This window comes from Mytilus edulis, chromosome 14 (genome assembly GCF_963676685.1).
Source record: "Mytilus edulis chromosome 14, xbMytEdul2.2, whole genome shotgun sequence".
Classification (NCBI taxonomy): domain Eukaryota; kingdom Metazoa; phylum Mollusca; class Bivalvia; order Mytilida; family Mytilidae; genus Mytilus; species Mytilus edulis.
The window spans coordinates 55,828,035-55,851,845 of record NC_092357.1 but is presented as its reverse complement, the minus strand read 5'-3'; the positions used below and the strand labels follow the sequence as shown (position 1 = coordinate 55,851,845).

General features: G+C 31.2%; 2 protein-coding genes across 3 annotated transcripts in view; both read right to left on the bottom strand.

The window, feature by feature from the left end:
• LOC139503551 (uncharacterized) overlaps positions 1-23,811 on the bottom strand; it is a 186,046-nt gene that overhangs the window by 122,039 nt on the left and 40,196 nt on the right. The gene's annotated exons all lie outside the window — the stretch shown is intronic.
• Positions 1-23,811, bottom strand: part of LOC139503725 (uncharacterized) — a 50,829-nt gene that overhangs the window by 23,535 nt on the left and 3,483 nt on the right. Inside the window, exons 3-7 of one of the 2 annotated variants that reach the window (XM_071293571.1) lie at positions 19,055-19,085; positions 11,883-14,466; positions 10,846-10,975; positions 8,725-8,807; positions 7,434-7,718 (exon numbers count right to left, since the gene is read on the bottom strand). In XM_071293571.1, the coding sequence (XP_071149672.1) occupies positions 7,434-7,718; positions 8,725-8,807; positions 10,846-10,975; positions 11,883-14,444 (3,060 nt within the window). In that variant the 5' untranslated portion in view covers positions 14,445-14,466; positions 19,055-19,085. The remainder of the gene's footprint in view (positions 1-7,433; positions 7,719-8,724; positions 8,808-10,845; positions 10,976-11,882; positions 14,467-19,054; positions 19,086-23,811) is intronic. The other variant, XM_071293572.1, reaches the window with a different exon arrangement.

The window sequence follows — 23,811 nt, the reverse complement described above, 5'->3', positions numbered from 1 at the left end:
TTTCAAATTGAAAGTATTATTATAAAATTTCAGTCCAAAATCAGGTTAAATAATGTCCTTCCCCTTTGATAGTAATTGAAATCTTATGTGAAAATAAATTTAATGAGGTTATAAACACAAAAAGGGAAATTAGAAGATAAAAATGTCAATAAAATGGGTATAGAAAAATTAAAACATTTTTATTTCCAATAGCATTACATTTTTTCTGCAACATTTTCACACTAAACTTTACTCCGATGTAAAACTTTTTTTTTTCTTTTACGTGTAGAATTTCATTAATAATTATAGAGGGGGGATAGGAGGGGTCCTGATCCTGACATCCCGGGCTTAAAAACATGAAATCCCGAAATCCCGGACTTAAAAACACGAAATCCTGAGGTCCCAAAATTCGAATAAAGAATTCCTGGATCCCAAAAGGGTCAATCCCGAAATCCCAAGCTTAAAAACACCCGATCCCGGAGTCCCGATAAAGGTCTTATCCCCCCTCATTATAGGATTTTTGTTTAAAAACAAAACAAAACAATGAACCACAGTTGAACTGAAAAATCTGATTCCCAGGAAGAGAAAACTACAAGTCGTGACTCTGATTGAAAACAGATTAGTTATATATATCAATTTCTGTAATCAAAAGAAACCTCACAAATTGATGCCACACTGGTTTGACATTTGTGAAGATTTGACCTTGTAGAGTCTAAATAGTACAAAATATTGCAAAACAAAGAAACTGTGAAAGAATTGATAAACAAACAATTCTATACAAAGTATTATTAATGCTTTTGCTTTTCTCATATAGTACTAGACTAGTCACTAACCTTAGAACTTTAAGTTTATTATAATAATAATAACTGTAAAAATTTTGATTTCAGAATATTTCTTTACAAAAACAAGTAGATGTGGTATATAAAGGCAACAGTAGTATACCAGTGTGCAAAGTCTTCATTCAGTTAAGAGAAAAAAAATCTGGGTTCCAAACTAATTACGAGGGGAACACATCAGCAATAGGTAAAAAACAAAGGAACAATAGGAACACTGAAGTGCAACACAAACAAACACCAATATACATAGAAACAAACTTTTTTTTTTTTTTTTTTTTTTAGATTGTTGGTGTTCCCATTTGAATGGTTTTACACTAGTAATTTTGGGGCCCTTTATAGCTTGTTGTTCGGTGTGAGCCAAGGCTCTGTGTTGAAGGCCGTACATTGACCTATAATGGTTTACTTTTTTAAATTGTTATTTGGATGGAGAGTTGTCTCATTGGCACTCACACCACATCTTCCTATATCTATTTTAATAAACTGTTAATTATTCTGGACTTCTTTCGTACAGGAAATATGAGGGTTAAACCTGATATTGATTACCAATGAGACAACTATAATCCACCAAAGTTCAAATGAAGTGGATGTAAACAACTATATGAAACAGTACCACCTTCAATAATGAGAAAAAATACATACTGTATTGACTAATAAAAATTAATAGCCAACATGATATAATTAAACAATTCACTTGAGAAATTCAAAACTAACAGCCTAATTTATAACAGAACAAATATGAGACATGAACCAATGACAACCAATGATCTTAGTTACTCAGGCTTCTGACTTGGGACACGCATAGCCAGGGGGGTTCAGACTAACCCCCCTTGAAAACAAATAAGCACTGTTAAAGTCAACATTTTGTTCGAAATTGTGACTGTTAAAGTCGAGTTTGTGAGTCCAAATAACCCCCCACCCCCACCCCATGGAAATTCCTGGCTATGGGGCTGCTTGGGACAGGAACATAAACCTGTTGTCTTGTTATTATTAGGCTGTCGCAGTTAGTTCAATTAAATTATCATACCTGTCAACCTGTGATGATGAAAATGCGAAAATGCAGATCATGACCTGCATTGAAGAATCAAATCTCAGGTCATAACGCGTACAAACTTTTTCGAGCTGAATTTCAGTATTTATGGTACATTTTCTTATAATGTATATCAAAGATACCAAAACATCAATGCATGTTCACTTGATTAAGTCATTTTAAATCATATTTATTATTATTTCATTGCACTTTTAAAGATATAATTATTATTTCATATTTTCCTATCAGGTCCAGTTCTTGCAGACCAAACAGTATAGATTTTCTCATTGTTGAAGGCTAAACAGTTGCTAATATTATCTTAAATCTAATCCAGTTAAAGTTTGCCTTATAGTTGTCCCCAAATTTTGTTAGAATTTTTCCGATGGTTTATATATAAATTGTGTCAATGACACACAACATGACGCAATATATAAACCATTGGAAAAATTCTAACAAAATCTGTAACTTATTTTCAAACATAACATTTCTCAGTATATAATTAATGTTTAATAATAGTACAATCCATAAATCTTAAGAAGTTGACGTTTCATCCTTAATGACTCAGATAAACAGAATCCGTACAAAGATAATTTGATTTATGATTGAATTTTCTTCCTTGTTATTCTCTTTCATAAATTGTTTTCTTTTTCAAGAAACGATGAGAAAAGATATCAACTAAACCAATTAATTTTCTAGGACAATCTTGAAATATTTATGTCCAAGTATAACAAGAGGCCTCTGGGAGCAGTAATTCCTTGCTCACCTGGTAAATTATATAAGCTTGATATATTTACTGAGTTGTTTTTGTAATCAATCAAATTTTACAAAAGCAAATAATTCATTTTCAAATATAAAAGTGCCTGCAAGTAAACTCAAGGACTATAACAAAAAATAATTCTTAAGTGACACTTCAATTAAAGTCATATCGTCGCTGGGCTTAAAAAATGTCGTATATGACTTTTTTGGCTAAAAATACTTTTTGACACCAATGGTCTGGGCAGGAGGAAATCTTTGATATCACAAAATAGCATACAGTTAGACCAATCAAAATGTGTGAAATAAGACATATTACAAAATTGCCAATGTCAGTTGTTTGTTAAGTTTGCTTCCAAAATGTTGTATGAAAACTTGAAAATCGTTGTAGAATGGCTTGGGAAAAAAATAATTGTACATTTCTTTATTTCTGTGAAAACAATTTAAGTTCTTGGATAATCCAGAAATGTCAACGTTTTTATTTCACTGCTATTTACAAAAATGTTCAAGTTCACATACGACATTTTGGAAGCATGCATTTTGCCAAAATTTTCAAAGCCTGTATGTGAGAAATTTTTTTCTTGAAAAATTTGTAATTTACAACATTTTAGAAGCCCAGCGACGATATGAAACTTTAAATTAAAAAAAAAGGTTGAATATGTTTTATATAATTTAATTGCCTACAGTTTTACCATAAAACTCTTGTGCCTGAACCAAATCATAAAAGAAGCCCTTATTTTTATCAAAATCTTCAGATATATATAATATGGCTTTTATATCATAAATTCTCTTCTGTTATCTTCATTTACCGATGACTTTTCCATATGCTGTGACCAAAGTACCAATGAGACCTCTCTTTAGTACCTCATAGCTCAATTACAAAGATATTTAAGACCAGTGGAAGATAAAGAAATTTTCTTAAGTGGGGGCCTACTGGCTGCATGCCTATTACAGAGGGAAAGGGAAAAATCTAGTTAAAATAAGACAATATAATTTATCGACAGGTTACTTCAAATGTGGTTTTAAAACATCCTGGTACCAGGTCAAGTTAGAGCAGCCAAAAGAGGTATTTAACTGAGTACCAGGATGTCCTAAAAAGAAAGAACAGAGGATTAAACTGCCAAAAAAAATACAAACTCATCATACCTGTCAACTGTCACTATTTGTGGGGGATTTCCCCCATGGAGGCTCCCAAATGGAAATTTTGAAAGAGTGATTTTGTCCACAATTTGAAGCAAAAGAATTAGTTTTACAATGGCTATAGGCTTGTAAAAGTAAGAAGAAGCAAAAAAACAAGCATTAAAATATATTTGAAGCCCCTTGGAGTTTTTTTAGGACTAATATGAGCCATTTTGCACACAAAACCCCCATGGACATTTTGAAAAGTTGGCAGGTATGACTCGATCATCAAAAGTCAGTAAAATGAAAAGAGTGAAATTGAGAATGGAAATCAGGAATATGTCAAAGAGACAAGAACCCAACCAAAGAATAAATAAACAAAATAGATAGTCTAATGTGCAACGTGTTCACATGTCAAGTTCAAAACAATTATAGTTTTTTCATTCTTTATAACATGTAATTTTCCTCACGTACATGTCATGTGCATCATGTCTCCTCAAGGTCATTAAACTGAGTAAAGGTTAATTTTCCAAATAATAAAAAAACTTTGCTCTTTTTTAAATGGTTCATTCTACAAATCTGGTTTCCACGATCCATTAGCTCATTAAAAATAGCTAGGTGAGCACTCCCATCATTGGTAAATAAGTCATGTGCACATGACGGTTGTCACATGCGAAGGGACTTTACTTTTTATTTCAAAAATGTGATGGTATAATAAATAAGACGGTTTTAAACCTCCCTCTATTTTTTGGTCACATGGCATTGGACTTATAGAATCTAAAAATGATTTTAAACCTCCGTGTAAGATTTGGTCACATGGCATTGGACTTATAGAATCTAAAAATGATTTTATAATTAATACGAACTTTAAAACTAATGCCATCAATATCTCATGTTCTACGTTCTGCATGCTATTACCTGACTTCCAAAGATTTATCAAATAAATAATTTTGCAATTAATTTTCTCTTATTCAATACGCCTATATTTACTTTAAGGTGGCTAAAAATAGATATGTTATTGTTTTGATGAAGAAAAAGATTTATGTTTCCTTATAAGTTTGTGTACGTATCGTGCGCTTTTGTTTTGATGACAAAAAAAACTTATGATTTTCTTTATAAATTTGTTAACTTATAGTGCGCTTTAACTCTAAACATTTCTGTACTAAATATTCTTTCTATATTTGACTTCAGCAATCTTAGATTTGATTTTTGCAAACTGAATTTATTAATCACATCAATACTGCAGCTATTTATAAACATCAAATCATGAAATTCTCTGGGATTTAAAACTAGAGGCTCAGAAGAGCCTACAACTGTCGCTCACCTTGGTCTATGTGCATATTAAACAAAGAACACAGATGGATTCATGACAAAATTGTGTTTTGGTGATGGTGATGTGTTTGTAGATCTTACTTTACTGAACATTCTTGCTACTTACAACAATTTTCTCTATCTATAATAAACTTGGCCCTTTAGTTACAAAGGAAAATATTTTGTAAATATTTACAAAAATTTACCAAATTAATGAAAATTGTTAAAAAGGGCAATAAACTCCTTAAGGGGTCAACTGACCATTTTGGTCAAGTTGACTTATTTTTAGAACTTACTTTGCTAAACATTATTATTGCTGTTTACAGTTTATCTTTATCTATAATAATATTCAAGATAATTAACAAAAACGGCAAAATTTCTTTTAAAAATTACATATTGGGGGCAGCAACCCAACAACCAGTTTTCCAATTCCTCTGAAAATTTCAGGGCGGATAGATATTGAATTGATAAACAATTTTACCAATGTCAGAATGCTCTAAATCCTTTGGTTTCAGAGTAATAAGCCAAAATCTACATTTTACCCCATTGTTCTATTTTTAGCCATGGTGGCCATCTTGGTTGGTTGTCTGGGTCACCAGACACATTTTTTAAACTAAATACCCCAATGATGATTGTCACCAAGTTTTGTTTCATTTGGCCCAGAGTTTCAGAGGAGATGATTTTTGTAAAAGTTAACGACGATGGACGACAACGACGGATGACAATGGACGCTGGACGCAAAGTGATGAGAAAAGCTCACTTGGCCCTTCAGGCCAGGTGAGCTAAAAAGTAAGATGTTGTAGGCACTTGAATTGCTCACAGTAAACAAAACATTAATTTTTGAAAAAGGTTTCAATATAAGCACCAGTACTTGTTTAAAGGACATGAACAGGAACATTTACTTTTAACGACTGATTAAAATTAATCATATGATTAGTTTAATCACAAGTTGAACAACAGACCTCTGGAATGTTTAATTTAACTGGTAAACTAGCTGAGTTTGAGTGAGAAGTAATCAGAAATTAAAAGCCAAGGCAATCAGGTTTGTTAACCAATTCTTAAGTTTGTAACAAAGTCATGTAGTAATTGGGAAATGAATTATTGTAAGACTATCTCCTTAACTTTCAGATGAAAGTTGTGACTTTTCCCATTCAATCGACCTAATTTGTTCTTTTGAACTATATACTTGTGATATTGAGACATTCTGGTACTTGGGGGGAAAAAATATTATTTCAAAAATCTGTAAAATTCAAAAAGTCTTTTTTTTTTTTTTAAGGATGACAGTGAGACTGTAACGCATTAACCTTAAATTTGATTAGGTTTGTCTATTTATTTTCAATCAACCTTTTATAGGTTAGGTTTGTCTATTTATTTTCAATCAACCTTTTATAGGTTATCTTTCTCTTAAATATTATATTTTCATAGTTAAGAAAGACCTATTTAATTCAAAATTGGTCTATAGTGCAGCTAGTGTGTCATGTGATCTGAATAGCATGATCATGTGACCTTAATAACAAAACATTCATCAATCATGTCTCCAACATAACACACTCGCATGTTACTTCAGTCTCGACGTAAATTAAAATTTTCTACGACTTCCTAATTATTTCCATGGACCACCATTGTTGTAATTAAAATTTCTATTAATAGAAGTTTCGAAATTAATATATAAGCTGATTTTTAAAAAGTACTTCCCTTTAAAAGACATTGTCATCTCCATGCATAATTTATTTTTAGGAACACTTATTAGAACTGACAATCACTTTTCAAGGAAGTTTTATAATTAAAAACCAAACTTCTATCTAAATAATTATGTTCTGAAACTAGAACTATACTCCATAAACATGTATATCATTTATAATTGTGACTTATTTTTTGTGACATACAAAAATGAATTATTCTTATTTTGTGTATTTTTCTTTGATCTTTTTATGTGATAATTTTTCACATCATGCTACTATTAAAGCCTACTTGCTTGAGACAGGTAAAATAATGATAAATAGATTAGATTATCATTGGTCTTTTATATTTGGAGGCTGTTTTTCAGCCACATCTTATCTCAGGGATATCATCCTTTAATGAAATCATAGCTGAGAAACATCCTCCACTTTTTGAGAAACCATCAATAATCATAAATACAACTAAATATAGCCATAGATTAAGAAATAATGAATTTGTACCAATTATGCATAGAATTGGATAGAGTGAGCTAATACATAAAAAATATTACCAAAAATATAAACTGGAAACCTGTCTTTAACACAATTCATAAACTGGTAAGTCAGGCATTGTTTCTATAGGTAAACAGATTTCAGAGTCAAAATCCAGGTTAATAACAAAACAATTCTAAGCTGTCGCTATTCTATCTTTTTTTTTATTTAAATGTCATACTGAATTTTAAAACTTACCTTTCGAGGGCTTCTTGGACTATGTGGGCTTCTTGGACTTTTTGGACCACTTCTACCACCACTATCACTAAAGTCACTGTAGAGAAGGCCTCGTCCCAGTAATGAGGTCTCTGTGCCCATATCATTCCCATCAGCGCCTACAAAACTGCTTCCTGTACTAAAGACAGTACTGGTAGGACTGGGCGGGTATTCAGGGCCAATTACTCCGCTATCACTACTGACATCACTCAGGCGATGTTGTTTTTTAAGTTCTTTTTCCCATTCTTGTTCAGAAATGATGGAACTCTAAAATAATAATCAGAAAAGAATTGAATTCATATTTCTCTTTGAAATTCACCCCATAATGTTTTTTTTATTTACAGTAAAACCTGCTTATGAGACAATCTGTATTAAGCAACATCAGACCATTAATGTTAGACCCCACTGTAATTTATCAAATATATAGATTGAACCTGTATTAAAAGACGATCTGTTTTATGAGACCCTTAACTTGTCTCTCAAAACAGGTTTCACTGTATTAATAGGTATGTTCATGATAACTGCATACAAAAAAGATTGTTCTTTCCAGTGCATATTTACTTAATGAAGCTGTTGCACATCCCCAATTTTTACTTCATTTAAAATGAAATTTGTCATTTAGTTTTATTTGAAAATCAGTATGACATTTTGCCATTAAATATGCCAGAACCTTTTTTGGTCCCTTCTGATCATATATATCTCCTACCATTGCAGTATATCAAGACATCCTGGCTTTCAAATGCTAAGATTTTAGCACTCCTGATGAAGGTAAATCCAGAAAAGCTATTTGCATGTATGAAATCTTTAAAGTGTTACTTTCATGACATCATTCAAAACCAAAGCAATGTGTCCAGAAGACACTGCTATCATAATAGGCTTGCAGGGCCTGTAGTTCAGTGGTTGGCATTGGTTCATGTTTGTCATGTCTGTCATATTTTTTTTTCAAATTGTATTGTTATAAACAAGTAGTTACATTTTCAAGTAAATTATCTCGTAATATTCATGTCAGGCCTTTAATACCTGACTTAATGGTTTGGATTTTGCTCATTGTTGTAGGTCCTAAGGTTGGCTATAATTCCTTACATCCATTTAATTTGGACCTGACTTTATGGTATGGTTTCTCATTGTTGTAGTTCCTACTGATGCCTAAAATTGCTTACATCCATTTAATTTAGACTTTGGTAGACAGTTATCTTATTGGCAATCATACTACATCTCCTAATTTTTAAATTGTAAAACAAACATTCTAATTTTATAATTTTATAAGACTAACCTCTTCCTCTTCAACCTCCTCCAAGCTGATTTCATCGGTTTCAAAAATATCATTTTTACTTGAGGACGTAGTCCGAGGTTTACCTTTACAATTATAAAACATAATACATATATAGTTATGTAATGTGCAGTGGATTCCTTATAATTCATAGTATACCAATTATCATGGATACCACTGAAACAAGGAAATCACAGATTTAAATATTAAACAAGAATGTGTCCATAGTAAATGGATGCCCCACTGAAATTGGGATTAAAACTCTAATTTCTCATTAATATTAGAAAGATTATATCATAAAGAACATGTGTACTAAGGTTCAAGTTGATTGGAATTCAACTTCATCAAAAAATACCTTGACCAAAAACTTTAACCTGTCAGAAGCGGGACAGAGGGACGAAGGAACAAACAGTTGCACATACCAGAAAACATAATAAAAAAAACCAGATGTATAGCTATTTCAGTATCAACAGTCCATGTGGATTATGGTAAATTAATATTTCTCTGGGTATAATCACTTAAAAAAACTTATCGTGATAATTGGATATGATGATTTAACATGTAAATTCAGAATGTAGTTTGACAGAAAAAGGTACCCTATGAGACTCTCAATCACTAGATTTTAATACACTTTATTTTGCTGACTTTGTTGTCATATTTTGAATGTAAATTTAAGAAGACAGTTTGACTGAGATGAGTCAACAATGTTTTTTTGTCTCCTTTACTTTTATCTCCAAATAATAAAAACATTTTTTTTTTTTTATCTTTTTCCAGCTTTTCAGTTTAAAATAGTTATAATTTTAGTTTCTTGCGCCAGTGATCAATCACATCGCAATAAATTACCATGCACACTATTTAATCATAATAATAAGCAAAATAGGAACTTGCAAACGTAAAAAGCTATTTAGTTGAAATTAGAGTTGTCTCCCCTTCCATGGCATTCTTTAGCAAATTTCAAGCCATTTATTTAAAGATGATTGTGAAGATTTCATGATTTAAAAGGGAAATTTTAACAAATTAGTAAATCAATGAAATTTGTGTAACTATTTCAATAGTTTAATCTTTTAAAAGTTTATGTAATAGTATACTTGCACTTTTTAATGAGTGTTGACCTGTTAGAAGAAAATTATGAAAATACTTTTTCCATCAACATTGCAATTTAATTGAAATACTTTTGAACAAAGGCACTTGTTTATTCATAAGTCTAAAGTATAATGTATCAAATGAAACTATATTATTTTTAATATCACCAATTTTTTGTATTGCTTGCAAAATATTTGAAATTCCAGCCGAAGGGAGATAACTCTAAGTTTATTTCTATAAAAACTTGTTATATTTGTGGTGTCAAATTCTGAAGATATCAAATAAACATGCATTCTTTCATTTGACATCTGAATCTTAAGATATGGTTCATTTCATTCATGTTGTCATTTTGGTATATCAGAGAATAGGAAATCATTAGACATTTAGATAAATAAAATTATTTAGTAATTGAAAGATTTAGAAAAGAGGGACGAAAGATACCAAAGGGACACTTAAACTCATAAATCTAAAATAAACTGATAACGCCATGACTGAAAATGAAAAAGACAAACAGAAAAACAATAGTACACATGACACAACACAGAAAACTAAAGAATAAACAACAGGAACCCCACCAAAAAATAGGGGTGATTTAGAAGGTATGTCCAATGAAGAAATATGAATTTTCAAAGCTGAAAAAGGTTAAATTCCAACTAAAATTTGGGAAGAGAAGAGTCAAAACTTTATATAATCAGTTGATACACAACAAAAAAATATTCAACTTAAACATTTAGCCAAAAAATAAGACTCACAGCCCAGTAATTTTGCGGTACAATCAATATGTCTGAGATTCTTACTAGATAGTAGCAATGAATCAAGTATGGCTAAAATAAATCAAAATTGTTCAGAAAACTTTTTCTAAAGTACAGTCTGGCAGTGAGTTGAATATGGCTGCTTTATGAAGGATTGTGCAAATGTATATATTAAGACCTCTAGCATGGTAACAAAAGGGGAGTAACTCTTGCTCAAATTATTTTATTTGAAAACCTTTGAACAATCACCAAAGTATTTTAAACTTTTGTGGCTAGCAAAAATTCCCACCTGCTGGTAGATGAGAGGAGCCTGTAAATGGATCACTTTTATAAGGTCTGTCCTTCCGCTCACGTCTTTTCTTTAGAGCATCAGAGGTAGTACTATTACAGACATCAGATGTTGACCTTGTCACTGAACTCTAGAAAGATAAGATGCACAACATAAAATACTCTGGAAAAGGAAAGACAATATATTCATATACAACACAAAAAACTTTGAAATGAAAAATATGAAACAACATTTTTTACTCAAATATTTTGAAAAATAAAACTAAAATTAAATCTTGTTCAAATAAAAAGCCAAAATTTGTTTGTGGTTTTTAATAAATAATTTGTAGGATTCTAATTTATCTGAATTGGTATTCTCTACCAAACACATAATTATTCTCTAAGACTAAGTGAGTAATCATGTGTTTGAGAGATGATAGACCACAGAAAATTAAATTAAAAGAACATGATGTTCAAATAAAAATTTCCCAACCTACAAATTTTTTTTGTGGTATTTAATTAAGGATTAGAATTTTAAAAGACAAATAGATTATAATCCAATTTATATGGTTTCTATATAGTCTGAATACACAGATTAATCACATACTTGTTGACTCAGTAAAGCCAGTCCAAATATTGACTGATATACATGATATATGGTGTTAGGAAATGATTAGCCGAATTGAGCTTTCAACTAATTCTAATGTAAACTTATCTACATGTAGTGATTTCATTTAACTGAGTTTTACGAGTTATATATATGTTATCCTAAGTCATGGTGCGTTCAGGTTTCACTTTCTTTTTTTGTTCTTTTGAAGGTTCAGATAAATTTTTCTATGTAGGTGTGTTTTGGCTTATGTTGTTTTTTGCTATTTTTTTTTTTTTTTTTTTTTTTTTGTCTAATTTTGTTGTGGGTATGGATTTCATTTCATTTTTCTCATTGTAGCTTGGATATATTAAAAAAAACATTAAGATAAAGAATGAACCCTGTTGTCATGGAAATAAAAACAGATACAACATATATGAAGAACTTTTATACTATAAAGCTCTTCTACTCACCTTTGAATCGTCTTCTACTTGAAGATTTTGTTGAGACAGATAATTATCCACTTTGTCAGAAATGCAATCAGTCGGACTAGATTGTTTTTCAGAATAATTTTGCGACACTGAATTGTCATTGACTTTATCTGAACAGTCACTGGAAGAACTGGGAACAGAACTTTCTATAGGTTTGTCTGAATTGTCACTCCACAATTCCACATTCTGAATATCACAAGAGTTGTCTTTTCCTGATGTAATTTTACCAGCAATAACATTGCTTGATAAAATTGGTGAAAACGTGTCCTTCTTTGATATAATATCATTAAATGCATCATTGTTTGATAAAATTGAGTCAAAGGTATTCCGCTGAGAAAGAATAGTATCAAAGCTATTGTTTCTGGGTAAAAACCTTTCAGAGTTATCTTTTCCTGACATTGATTCACAGTTTTCTGTCCCTGAATTTAAAGTACTAGATTCAGAATGAGCTGCCCTTAAATTAGCACTAGGTTCATTACTTTCTGTAGAATCCATGAGATTATCTCCCTTTGAAGAGTTGTTGCTTAGATGTAAATTATTATCTCCCCTAGTAGTAAGATTTTCTGTATTATGCACAGTATTCCCTCCCTTTAAGGGTGTTTCCTGTTCACCAATGTTAAATTTGATCACATGATCACTAGAAAAGTCAAAAGACCCAACAGTTGCAGATGACGGGTTGCTACTGGAGTCGAATGTTGAAGCACTAAATAAGGGACTATATGTTGAAAATGTTTCACAACTTTGTACACTTTTTATTTCCAGAGGCGGAGGTTTAAATTTCATCTTAACCTCTTCCAAAGATTTTCCAGAATGCTTAGCACTATCAACTTTTAATTGAGAGTCTGATTGACTTCGTAAAAATGGCTTCTTTTGTCCCATTTTCCTTTTTCTTGATGCACGTAGAACTACACGCTTTTTGGGCTCGGATATATGCTTAGGTGGTAAGCCATTACCTGATTCATCAGGTGTTTTTGGCAAAATACGTGATTTTTGTGGCTTTTCATGATCTTTCTTAATCTCATTCCTATCGACAAGAATTTTCTGTTGCCTTGGAGATGACACAGGACTAGATGAACTCTTAAACTTAACTGGGATAGGAATTTCACTTCTCCGAGCACTTTTGGATTTTTCCTTTGGAAAATTTGCAGAGTTTTCAGTAACACTTGCATCAGATTTGTCTTCAGTTTCTAGGTCATGCAAAGAATCATTACCACCATTGTTTGAACCTAAAGTCTGATCTTCATGGTTTTGGAAATATTTCTCTTTAATTCTTTGGCATCTTGAATGTGACCTACTTTTTGGTTTCTCATTTTCATATGTTCTATTTTTATCACAGTTTTCACATGAAGTTTGTTCTTCATCATCATATGGTCCTTCTTCAGGAATTTCTTTAAAATGTTTCGACATTTTAAATTCATGAAAACTTGGTATAGCAAATTTCTTTCGATTGCTCGTCCTTTGTTTAGACAAACTACTATCAACAGATGAGCGAAGAATATCATTTTCTTTTTCATTGTCCAAAATATTAGTATTTTCTTTATCTGACCCTTCACCTCTATTGTAATCATATTCACAAACTGTATTACGACGAGTCCGTGTAACGGGTGAATTTTCCCATTCACTTTTCAATTTGTCATCATTAAATGAAAATGTTGAAATTAAATTTGTTTTTTTTTCTTGTGATTGGTCATCATCAAAGTCTAACTGTGACAAATCTAAATTTGATAACGCTTTCTTCATTCCAGCTCCTCGCCCCTGTCTCAATGAAATCTTGTCTATTAAGTTTTCATGTTTTGATAAATATTTCTTGAAAAGATCGCTATTTAGCATAACATCAACACGGGAAGACACTGAAACTCTTGATACACTACTTGGTCGACATGATTCTGGTCGTGGTGGTTTTGATGCTAATGGGGTCCGAAGTCCAGCATCACCTTTAGAATTCACTTTCTTTTTTCGACATAACACAACACTACCACTCTTCGATGTTTTTTCAGAATCACCCGGAATTTTTTCATTTTTAGAATTTTCAGAATTTTTTAGTTCAAATGAAAGAATCTCAGATTCCCCCATAACTATGCTTTTACCTTCATCCTTCAAAACATTTTGTCTTTCTGAATTTGTAAATTCTAAATTCTCCAAATCATTAATTTGAATATCCTTACAATTCTCTTTGGAAGAAGGAATCTTATCTGAATCAGTTTCATTTTTTCCTTTCCCGATGCTATTTTCCATTGCTTGAAGTTCTGATTTTCTAGGTGATGTTTTGGAAAACACGGGTGATCCTGAATCTCTGCTGTCAATGTCATCAATACTCGAGATCGATGTGGTACTCAATCCATGGTCATCATTTCCGCTATCATGGCTCTTTGCCTGGGACTGCTTCTTCTTGAACTTATCCAAATCACTAATATCTAAACCACTATCTCTACGTACAAGCTTTGTTTTGCTAATGCTGTCAAAACCTACATCAAGACCACTGTCTCGTCGGGTTGTATTGATGGGTCCAGCCGTAAACAACAATTCATCCTGTTCTGTTTCCATGACGATGCTTGGTCCATTTCAACTGAAAGTAAAAAATATATTGAATGTTGTAAATAAACTCATCATATATACCAGGATTGAAAATTCATATTTGCGCCAGATGTGCGTTTCATTTACATAAGACTCATCAGTGATGCTCGAATAAAAACATTTTTAAGGCCAAATAAAGTACTAATTATTCTTACTATTCAAAGGGAAATAACTCAAGAAAACAAAGAATTATTTTAGTCTACAGTACAAACACACATTAAACTGTTGAGGTAATTTAGAAATGTAGTAAAGTATAGAACTACTCTCTTTACTGACAGTTTTGTGTCTATCAGAGCTTTTTGAGTCTTCTAAATTAGTTATGCCTTATTTGCCATTTGATTAGGGACTTTCCATTTTGTATTTTCCTTGGAGATAATTATTTTTGTGATTATACTTTTTATATATATGCCCAAGTTGCAATAATAATTTGATAGTTGCTTGCCTAATGTCCAGTGGCAGATATATCATGCTGCAAACATGGGGTATTTTAATTCATGCTTACTTCCAATTCTTTATTACTTTAATACGGGAAACCAAGATTTGTTCATTTCATGGGTATTCACCTGAGGAAGAGACTGAGATTAACAATTAATACTTTTTGAATTTTCCTAAAGAGGTGTAATTCTCATTGAAGAGGGTTCATACCCATTCATTTCATTTAAATTCTAAAACAAATGGTTAAATATGTGTCAAGTAATTATTTCAAAAAAAGCATCTCAACATAAATCCTTGTTTCATTAACCAAACTTATTTATTCTAAATACTGTTTAAAGTCTTCAATTGTCACTTGACAGATATATAACAATTTTAGGTCAGGTTATTCGAAGCCCACCCCCTTAATAATGAATCATTTTGTTACGTTTGACAATACGAAAAACTATTAAATATCGATAGCAATTCAGATAAGTTTATCTGAATTAGATCAAAAAGTCATATTTAAAAGATCGTTATAATGTTTAAATAATTATCAGGTGATGTTCAATTACACGGACGAGTAGTCAAAAGACATCAAATTCAGACTTTGGTTCGGTGTAAAATAATTCATTATTTAAAGTACATTTGATTGTTCTGAAATCATGACCAAAACTGTGCCTTCGTATTTCATATCTGAATGCTGAAATGGATTACTTATATTAACTTAAAAGTACATTTAATTGTTTAAAGATCATAAAATAAGCATTTTTTAGAATAAAATAATTTTTTTTCAGATGTCTGCAGTTTAAAGATCATCAAATTTGTGTCTTTCAGAATGAAATAACAAACTTATTTCGTTGTCTGCTGGCATTGTTCTATATTGAAATAACAATCAAACAAAGATGCTAAAGAGATTGTCATGCAATGTTCTCACACAAATTTATAGACCACTATTTTTTGCCAAATAACTTGTTTTTATTCATATTATAAATAGTTCTATACAAAACATTTCAAATTGAAAATACAACAAGGATTTGTCAAAGAGAAAACCTTGACTATTTTGTACCAAAAATTTATATTTTTCAGATCAAAGAGTTCAGATGTATGAATGGAATAATCATCGACATGATGTTTAACAATTATCCATCCAGTTGCAAATTATATTTTTTTTTGTATAGATAAGGCTGTGACAGGTTTTTCCTAAATGGAATTGTTTTATGCTAGTCATTTTGGGCTCTTTATACATGTAATAAAGATATAGGAAGATGTGGTATGAGTGCCAATGAGAAAACTTTCCATCCAAGTCACAAATTATAATAGTAATCCATTATAAGTCAAGGTATGAGTCACAACTCTGTGTTGAAGGCCTTATACTTTGACTTAAAAATGTTATATTTTCTATGTCATTTGGTCTCTGGTGGAGATCAAGTTTTTATATTGGCCCTCGATCATACCACATCTCTGTGTGGAAGGCGTTACTTTGACCTATAAATATTATCTTCTACATCATTTAGTGATTTTAGTCTCAGATGGAGAGTTTTCATATTGGCACTCGATCATACCACATCTCTGTGTAGAAGGCCTTACTTTGACCTATAAATATTATCTTCTATGTCATTTAGTGATTTTAGTCTCTGGTGGAGAGTTGTTTCATTGGCACTCATTCCACATGTTTTACAACCATTTCTAACTTCTGAAATTAATAGTTAATAATTATTACAATTTCAAATATTATTAGTCAATTATTAAAGTATAAATCAAATCTGTGTGCCTTTCAAAGCCATGAATTAAATACGACCAAGTTTTAAGTTTACAATTAATGTATTAAACACTGCGTCAGTATTAAGCTGTTTTAATACATGCTTCATAGAATTATCGTTTATAAATTACATCTTTAATTGCCAAATAACGAAATATAGATTAAATTTTGTGAAGTAATATATTGAATAAAATTTGACTATAAAAGTTATTTCAGCAGTTCAATAATAAAGTCATAACAAGCCATTAGCATGATTAGTATTGATATTTTCTCAGAATATTATTTTCCACTTATGAGGAATTTCTAAATGTGGTACAAATTTTATCTGCATCAAAAGTTTCAAACTTTAAATGGCCAAATATTAAGATATCATATTTTGGTTGTAACAAATTAAAACGGCATAAATTCATTATACATGTACATGCTATTCATGAGGACCCCATTTTTGGCCAGACCCAGTTCTAAACATGCAGAGAGGCATCAGATTTAAAATTTTAAAGTACCTATTCTGACCAAACCAAAACAAAATAAGGGCATAAGTGTATAATTATATAGTCTTTGATCAAACTTCTTAAAAGTTGGAATTAGATTTTGTATTTACAAATATTTTGGTCTTGAGCATCACTAAGTACTCTGAAGAGACGGAGTCAGTCAAAAATGCAGGAATATTGGTACTAAGTTGAGACAATAGACCTCTGGCTATACAATAATGTCAAGCTCAGTAACAAATCTGCCATCAATACCAAATTTATTCTCTACATATAAACAAAACAAGTAAAGAAATGACATGTCTCAGGCAACACTAAGGAGTTTCTAAAAGGATCTGTATGCAAACAACATGAAAGTCTCTAAAAAGATAAAAATATTTAAACAGCTTTCAATTAACCTTCCTGACTTGAATTGAGTAATGACTATAACATCCAAGGACTCATCAATTATATTATTATCAATCTTTTTTTAGTCTTATGAGTACATGTTAATCTAATGTCCATCTTTTTAAAACCTTGAGTCTCTTGACTGCACTATGAGTTGGCAACATTTGCAATGATATTAAGATAATTTAAATGTCTCATAATGACTTTATTAATTATTAATTGTTTGGGCTTGTCTAAAACAATACATGTTTACTTGTTTAATTCACTCGGTAGCGTCATATTTTGTGTGAAACATTATACTTGTAGACACGGTTCAGAGTTTTTAGACCAAATATTAAGTACAGTATTAAATATCAATTTCCACATGGCTAATTCTACAATATATTTCAGGTAAAACTACATGGTTTCAATTACACAAGAAAAGCGTATTTAAAATTTTGGAAATCCCAAAAAGGGGGGTGTAAAGCAATTATAGTAATGATCATAAAAGCAAAAGCAAAAGCTAAATATTATGATAAAAGCTAAAGCTAAATGTTAAAGTAAAAGCTAAATTGAATGATATAGCAAAAGCTAATTAGCTTGATGTTATAAATAATAAAAGCCGTGAAAGCTAAAGCTAAATGATTTATCAAAAGCAAGAAAAGCTGATGAAGCCATACATACAGTCATAGGACAAAAGTGAGTTCCCACAAAAAAAAAAGTCCTATCATTTCAACTAGAATCGATATTTTTCAAAAAATATTACCATTTTACCTTATGAGTGATTTTTATAAAATAGATACCATAATATGCAGAAATGTCTTAATTGTTCATTTGGCCATTATTTTTTGGGGGGTTTGTTTTCCCTATCTGATGGAACGTTAAACTCAAATGCAAATTTTTTACAATTTTTATTTGGTTAGAATGCACAGCAAATTTTTCCAGAAATAGTTTTCTCGTTTCAGAAAATAAAAATTAGCCTGAATAATATAAAGGCACAATAAACAATTAAACTTTGAACATTTCTTCATCTTATGATATCTATTTCATATAAATCAGTCGTGTAGTTATTCAGAAATATTTTTTGTGCGGGAATTTCTCGCTAAATTGAAGACCTGTTGGTGACCCTCTGCTGTTGTTTTTTATTTGGTCGGGTTGTTGTCTCTTTGACACATTCCCCATTTCCATTCTCAATTTTATTTTGAAAAATTATGATTTTAGTTGAAATGATAGGACATTTTTTGAGTGAGCACTCACTTTTGTCCACTGACTAAAATAATATGATTATTAGCTACATAATAAAAGCTAGCATAACTAGCACAACATAAAATAATTATAATGGATATGACCTAAGCGGGTGAAAATTTTTCAACAGAATCTGCATAAACAGCATTTGATATAGCTAATGAATTTATGAAAATAAAACTTTTCTATTAGTTAAAAAATATTCTAAATCAATGAATTTAACGAATAGAATTTTTTTTTTTCATAAATTCATCAGCTATATCATTCCATGCAACAGTAGCTACTTATTTGAAGGAATAAATTCTTACCATATGTTGATGTTCAAACCCCAAGTGATATCTACAATATTTGAACACTCAAATTTAAATTCAACAAATATCTATAACTATATCTACTATCTTAAATACTGCTAAGTCTATATGTCTTCTATCGAAAGATTTTATTCCTGGAAACTCTGACACTTCATGAAATTTTAAAGCTCAATTATTTTTTCCAAGTATAACTATAACAGATGAATGATTACAGAAAGAAAATGGCATATCACTAAATTTACTCCTTTTAGAGTGGACAACATTATTCCACATGAGGCCAAAAATAATATTAAGATAGTTTGATGTTCAACCTAGTCCTACCTACTTAATTTCTCTGTACACAATTCGTTTTTTGTTGAAAACTGAAAAATTCATCGCTCACTTATTTGTCTTATCGAAAATTGGTATTCAAAGATATATAATGGAATAAACAAATTTCAAAGAATTTAAGCCACAATTGTGGTGTCCTGTTAAATATTCAAGATACTATATAGTTTTACGTCAACTTTAAATTTAATACAGATTTTTATTAGAGTGAAAAGGATCATATTCATAATTGAATGTCGCTAACCGTCTCAAAATTGGTTTTCCTGTGTACCATACAATGGTGTCAAATTTTGTGTAAAACAATATACATGTACTCACATGTATGCATTATTCTTAATTTGACCACACATACAAAATCTCTGCTCCCACACTGAATTATACAATAAATTCAACAGATATATTGATACACATTTTGAACATCTCCAATACAAAGATACCAGGGGATCTTTTAAACAAATTTAGACAATAAAATAGTACTTAATTTATTAATGTGGTCAATTGCTCGGAAATCAGATAAGACAAAATGTAAAGTATACACAATTTAATCTTATAAATGGACTATTACACACTGTTTGTCAAACTTTAAGATATGGAAATCAGATAGCTATATTAAAATCATAAGGAACAATTGTATTAACTTAATAAGGTGTAGAATGATTAATACATCAACTTTAGATGACCCCAATTCTCAGACCTTTTTTTTTTTAAACAATTTTTATTTTCATGATTTTTGGTTTCACACAAAAATCTTAGGTTAAGTTATTTAAATTACAGTTTAAATTTTATCAAAACTTTGATGTTTATAGTCTTCACGATTTTTCAAACAAACCTTCTTGAAAAGAAAATACAATTAAAGAATACTAGAAGATACCAGCAAAATCGCAGTACAATAGAACAAACGTTGAAACTAAGAATTTTGAATTTTTTCAGGGAATACATAGAGTGAGCATGCAACACTGTTCCAAAAAAAAACGGTCACCAAATTTTGACATTTTCTCAAAATTTTGTGTTTTCTGTGGAAAAAAGATTGTATCAGGACAAATTTAGGATGTACAAATATTCCCCACTTTGTGTGGTTTCAGAGCAGTTGCCGCTCAATGAAATCTATCTCTTCCTTTAGTTAAATACGTATAGATTCAGTTGCAATTCAGATTGTAGACTCAGACTATTAAAATCAGACGGTCAAAACCAACTAAAATCCTAACTCTATACTTTAGACACTAGTCCTAAATCTAAAACCTTACCCAGTGAGGAGTAGACTAGACCCTTACCTTAAAACTCAAGGACATAGCTCTAATGTTTAGTTAATAATGTCCAATTTCTTTGGATCAATATCAAAGATTATTCTGCATCTGAAAAGTCAACTATTTTTATAAAAGAATGTCAAAACTGTCAAGTATTTCAAAAACCTCATACAATTATTACTATGTATATACAAATAATTAGTTTTTTAATCTGTCGTACTGAATACTTCTTGGTTATAATTCTAGTATCATATTATCCTATTAGTTATACTAGTAAATAATTATACGTAAATATTTAAAATACGACAAATTCCTTTGAGAGATATATAGACGTTATACAACAATATTTTCATTTTTTAAAAGGATTGAATACCATTTGATAAATTTTATAACTTATTAAGCTCTTTATCTTCCCATCTGATCTGTTCTTTTTAGGAATGGTTAAAGTCCTAAAATTTGTTTGTTTTTATATCTTTTTAAAATTGAGAATGGAAATTGTCAAAGAGACAACAACCTGACTAAAGCAGAAAACAGTCCAAGGCCACAATGGGTCTTCGTCACAGTAAAGAAATCCCACACCCTGAGGAAGGCTTCATCTGGCACCTAAACATAAATGTGTACTCATTCGGGGGATATGAGCATTTTAGTGGTTTACAGATGTGGATCCAGGATTTGTGGATACAGGATTTTGAAACAGGGAGTGGAACAATATGTCAGCATTCATAACAAGAATGTGTCCATAGTACATGGATGCCCCACTCGCACTATCATTTTCTATGTTCAGTGGACTGTGAAATTGGGGTCAAAATTATAATTTGGAATTATAATTAGAAAGATCATATCATAGGGAACATGTGTACTAAGTTTCAAGTTGATGTAACTTTAACTTCATCAAAAACTACCTTGACCAAAAACTTTAACCTGAACTTCGCACTATCATTTTCTATGTTCAGTGGACCATGAAATTGGGGTCAAAACTATAATTTGGCATTAAAATCAGAAAGATCATATCATGGGGAACATGTGTACTAAGTTTCAAGTTGATTGGACTTCAACTTCTTCAAAAACTACCTTGACCAAAAACTTTAACCTGAAGTGAAAGGACGGACGGACGCACAGACGAACGGAGGCACAGACCAGAAAACATAATGCCCCTCTACTATCGTAGGTGGGGCATAAAAATTTATTGGTTCGTTATGGAAGCCCAGTCACCCAGTTCAATGTTAGTATATAATAATAGAACAGAAGCTAGGGATATCCGACATCAGTACATGAACAGCAAAAAACATAAAAAGGAAAGGTTCAGCGCTTTTATTGCTGTTCTTCTTCTTTAATTCAGTGAGGCCTCCAACAGAGAGTCAAATATTTCACCTCACAAAATTAAAGAAGACCCCTAGTATGGGTTTAAGTATTTTTTTCGATATACATGCATGTACCCTGTCTATAAAAATGATTGAAAACGGTCACTGAATTATAACCAAATCATAAGTCACTTTTAAATTAAAAAATACATTTGTGAAAAGGGGAACAACTCTCTCAAAGTGTTTTGTTTTGTTAATTGTGCCTTAAAAAACTGGAATAGGACCCAGTACACTACCATGATTATTCATGGTGGATTCTACAAGAAAGTCTGCATGAGCTGCTAACAGCAAACTCTCATCAAAAGGGGCCAAACTCCCTCCCCCTTCTTATGGAGCTACATATATGGTTGATGCATACACTGTTTACATAGTCCACTCTGAGTGTGGACTATTTTGGAGGTCCCCCTTTTTCAACATTCTGAATCTGCATCGGTCATATATTTGTTTTCAAAATTTATTTTTTGTATCAGATCAAGTTTGGTTTATACTTTAACCTTTAACTTCTTACTCAATATCATCTATTTTTGATAGATATAAGAAGATGTGGTATGAAAGCCAATGAGACAACTCTCCATCCAAGTAACAATTTATAAAAATAAATCATTATAGGTCAAGGTACGGTCTTCAACATGGAGCCTGTGAAGTTGGCTCACATTGAACAGCAAGCTACATTAAGGGCCCCAAAAATTACTACTGTTAAACCATTTAAACGGGAAAACCAACAGTTAAAATGAGCCTTATTTTGCAATCAACATTTAATTTGCACACCTGGGAGACTTTCTAACTTTTATATATTTAAAGCAATTAAACAGCTGATGGCCTACCATAGATGACCTATTTATTTTGATAGTCATCATAATAACGTCATAACAATTTGCAGGTAAAATCAAACTGTATTATTGTAATCGATTAGTGGTAGAAAATTATGAACAATTTGTAAAAAATTGCCAATTAACATGTAATGGTTATAGAAATATAATATACTGCCGATAATTTTGTAATCAAAGCCAGCTCTAAATTGGTTTTCAAGTACATGTATATTGTATACACATGAAAAAAATATCAGCTTTTCATATATCTCTGATGGTACAAACTAAATTTAAGTCTTGAACTCTAGATTAGCACATGCAAAGTTTGGTTATTTGTTAAAACGGCATTTCAAAAGGTGTAGAAATAAGTGGTCCCATACTGGCCCACAACATGCAGATATATAAATGTAATATATCAGTGTTCCAGCTTGGAATGTCAGGGCAGATTAGAGTTGTGTTATATATAAAAAAAAATACATACTACGGTATACATATATAAGTTATTGAACTAATCTCTGTACTGATTAATCTACACTCTAATAGATTTATATGTCATGTGTTGCTAGTTATATGCACTTTTATATAAACAATGTGACCTGCATAATCCGACACACTGGGGGACCAGAAAAAAAATCTCAGATTTAGAAGGGTGTTGGAATACTCTGGTCTTTTTTGGCAAGAATAGGGATATTATGGGACAATGAACTGGTGTATATTAAAGCAGGATGTTGGATTACTCAGGTGTCGGATTAGGCAGGTTACACTGTATAATAATCTAAATATCAGCCCTATAATGTTAGATCTGTAACATAACATAGAACCCTAAGGGGTGGGGGTTGTGGGAAAAATTTGCTTGAATATTTAGGGAATCACTGAAGCATGACTGGAGCAGGCCCCAGTTTAAGGCATTCAGTGAGCTCCAATTTAGGAAAATTTCTGGACCCACCACTGGGAAGGACATACGCCAGACAATTAAGTCTTCAAGGTTTTTATCAAATGTCAGATAAAATGTC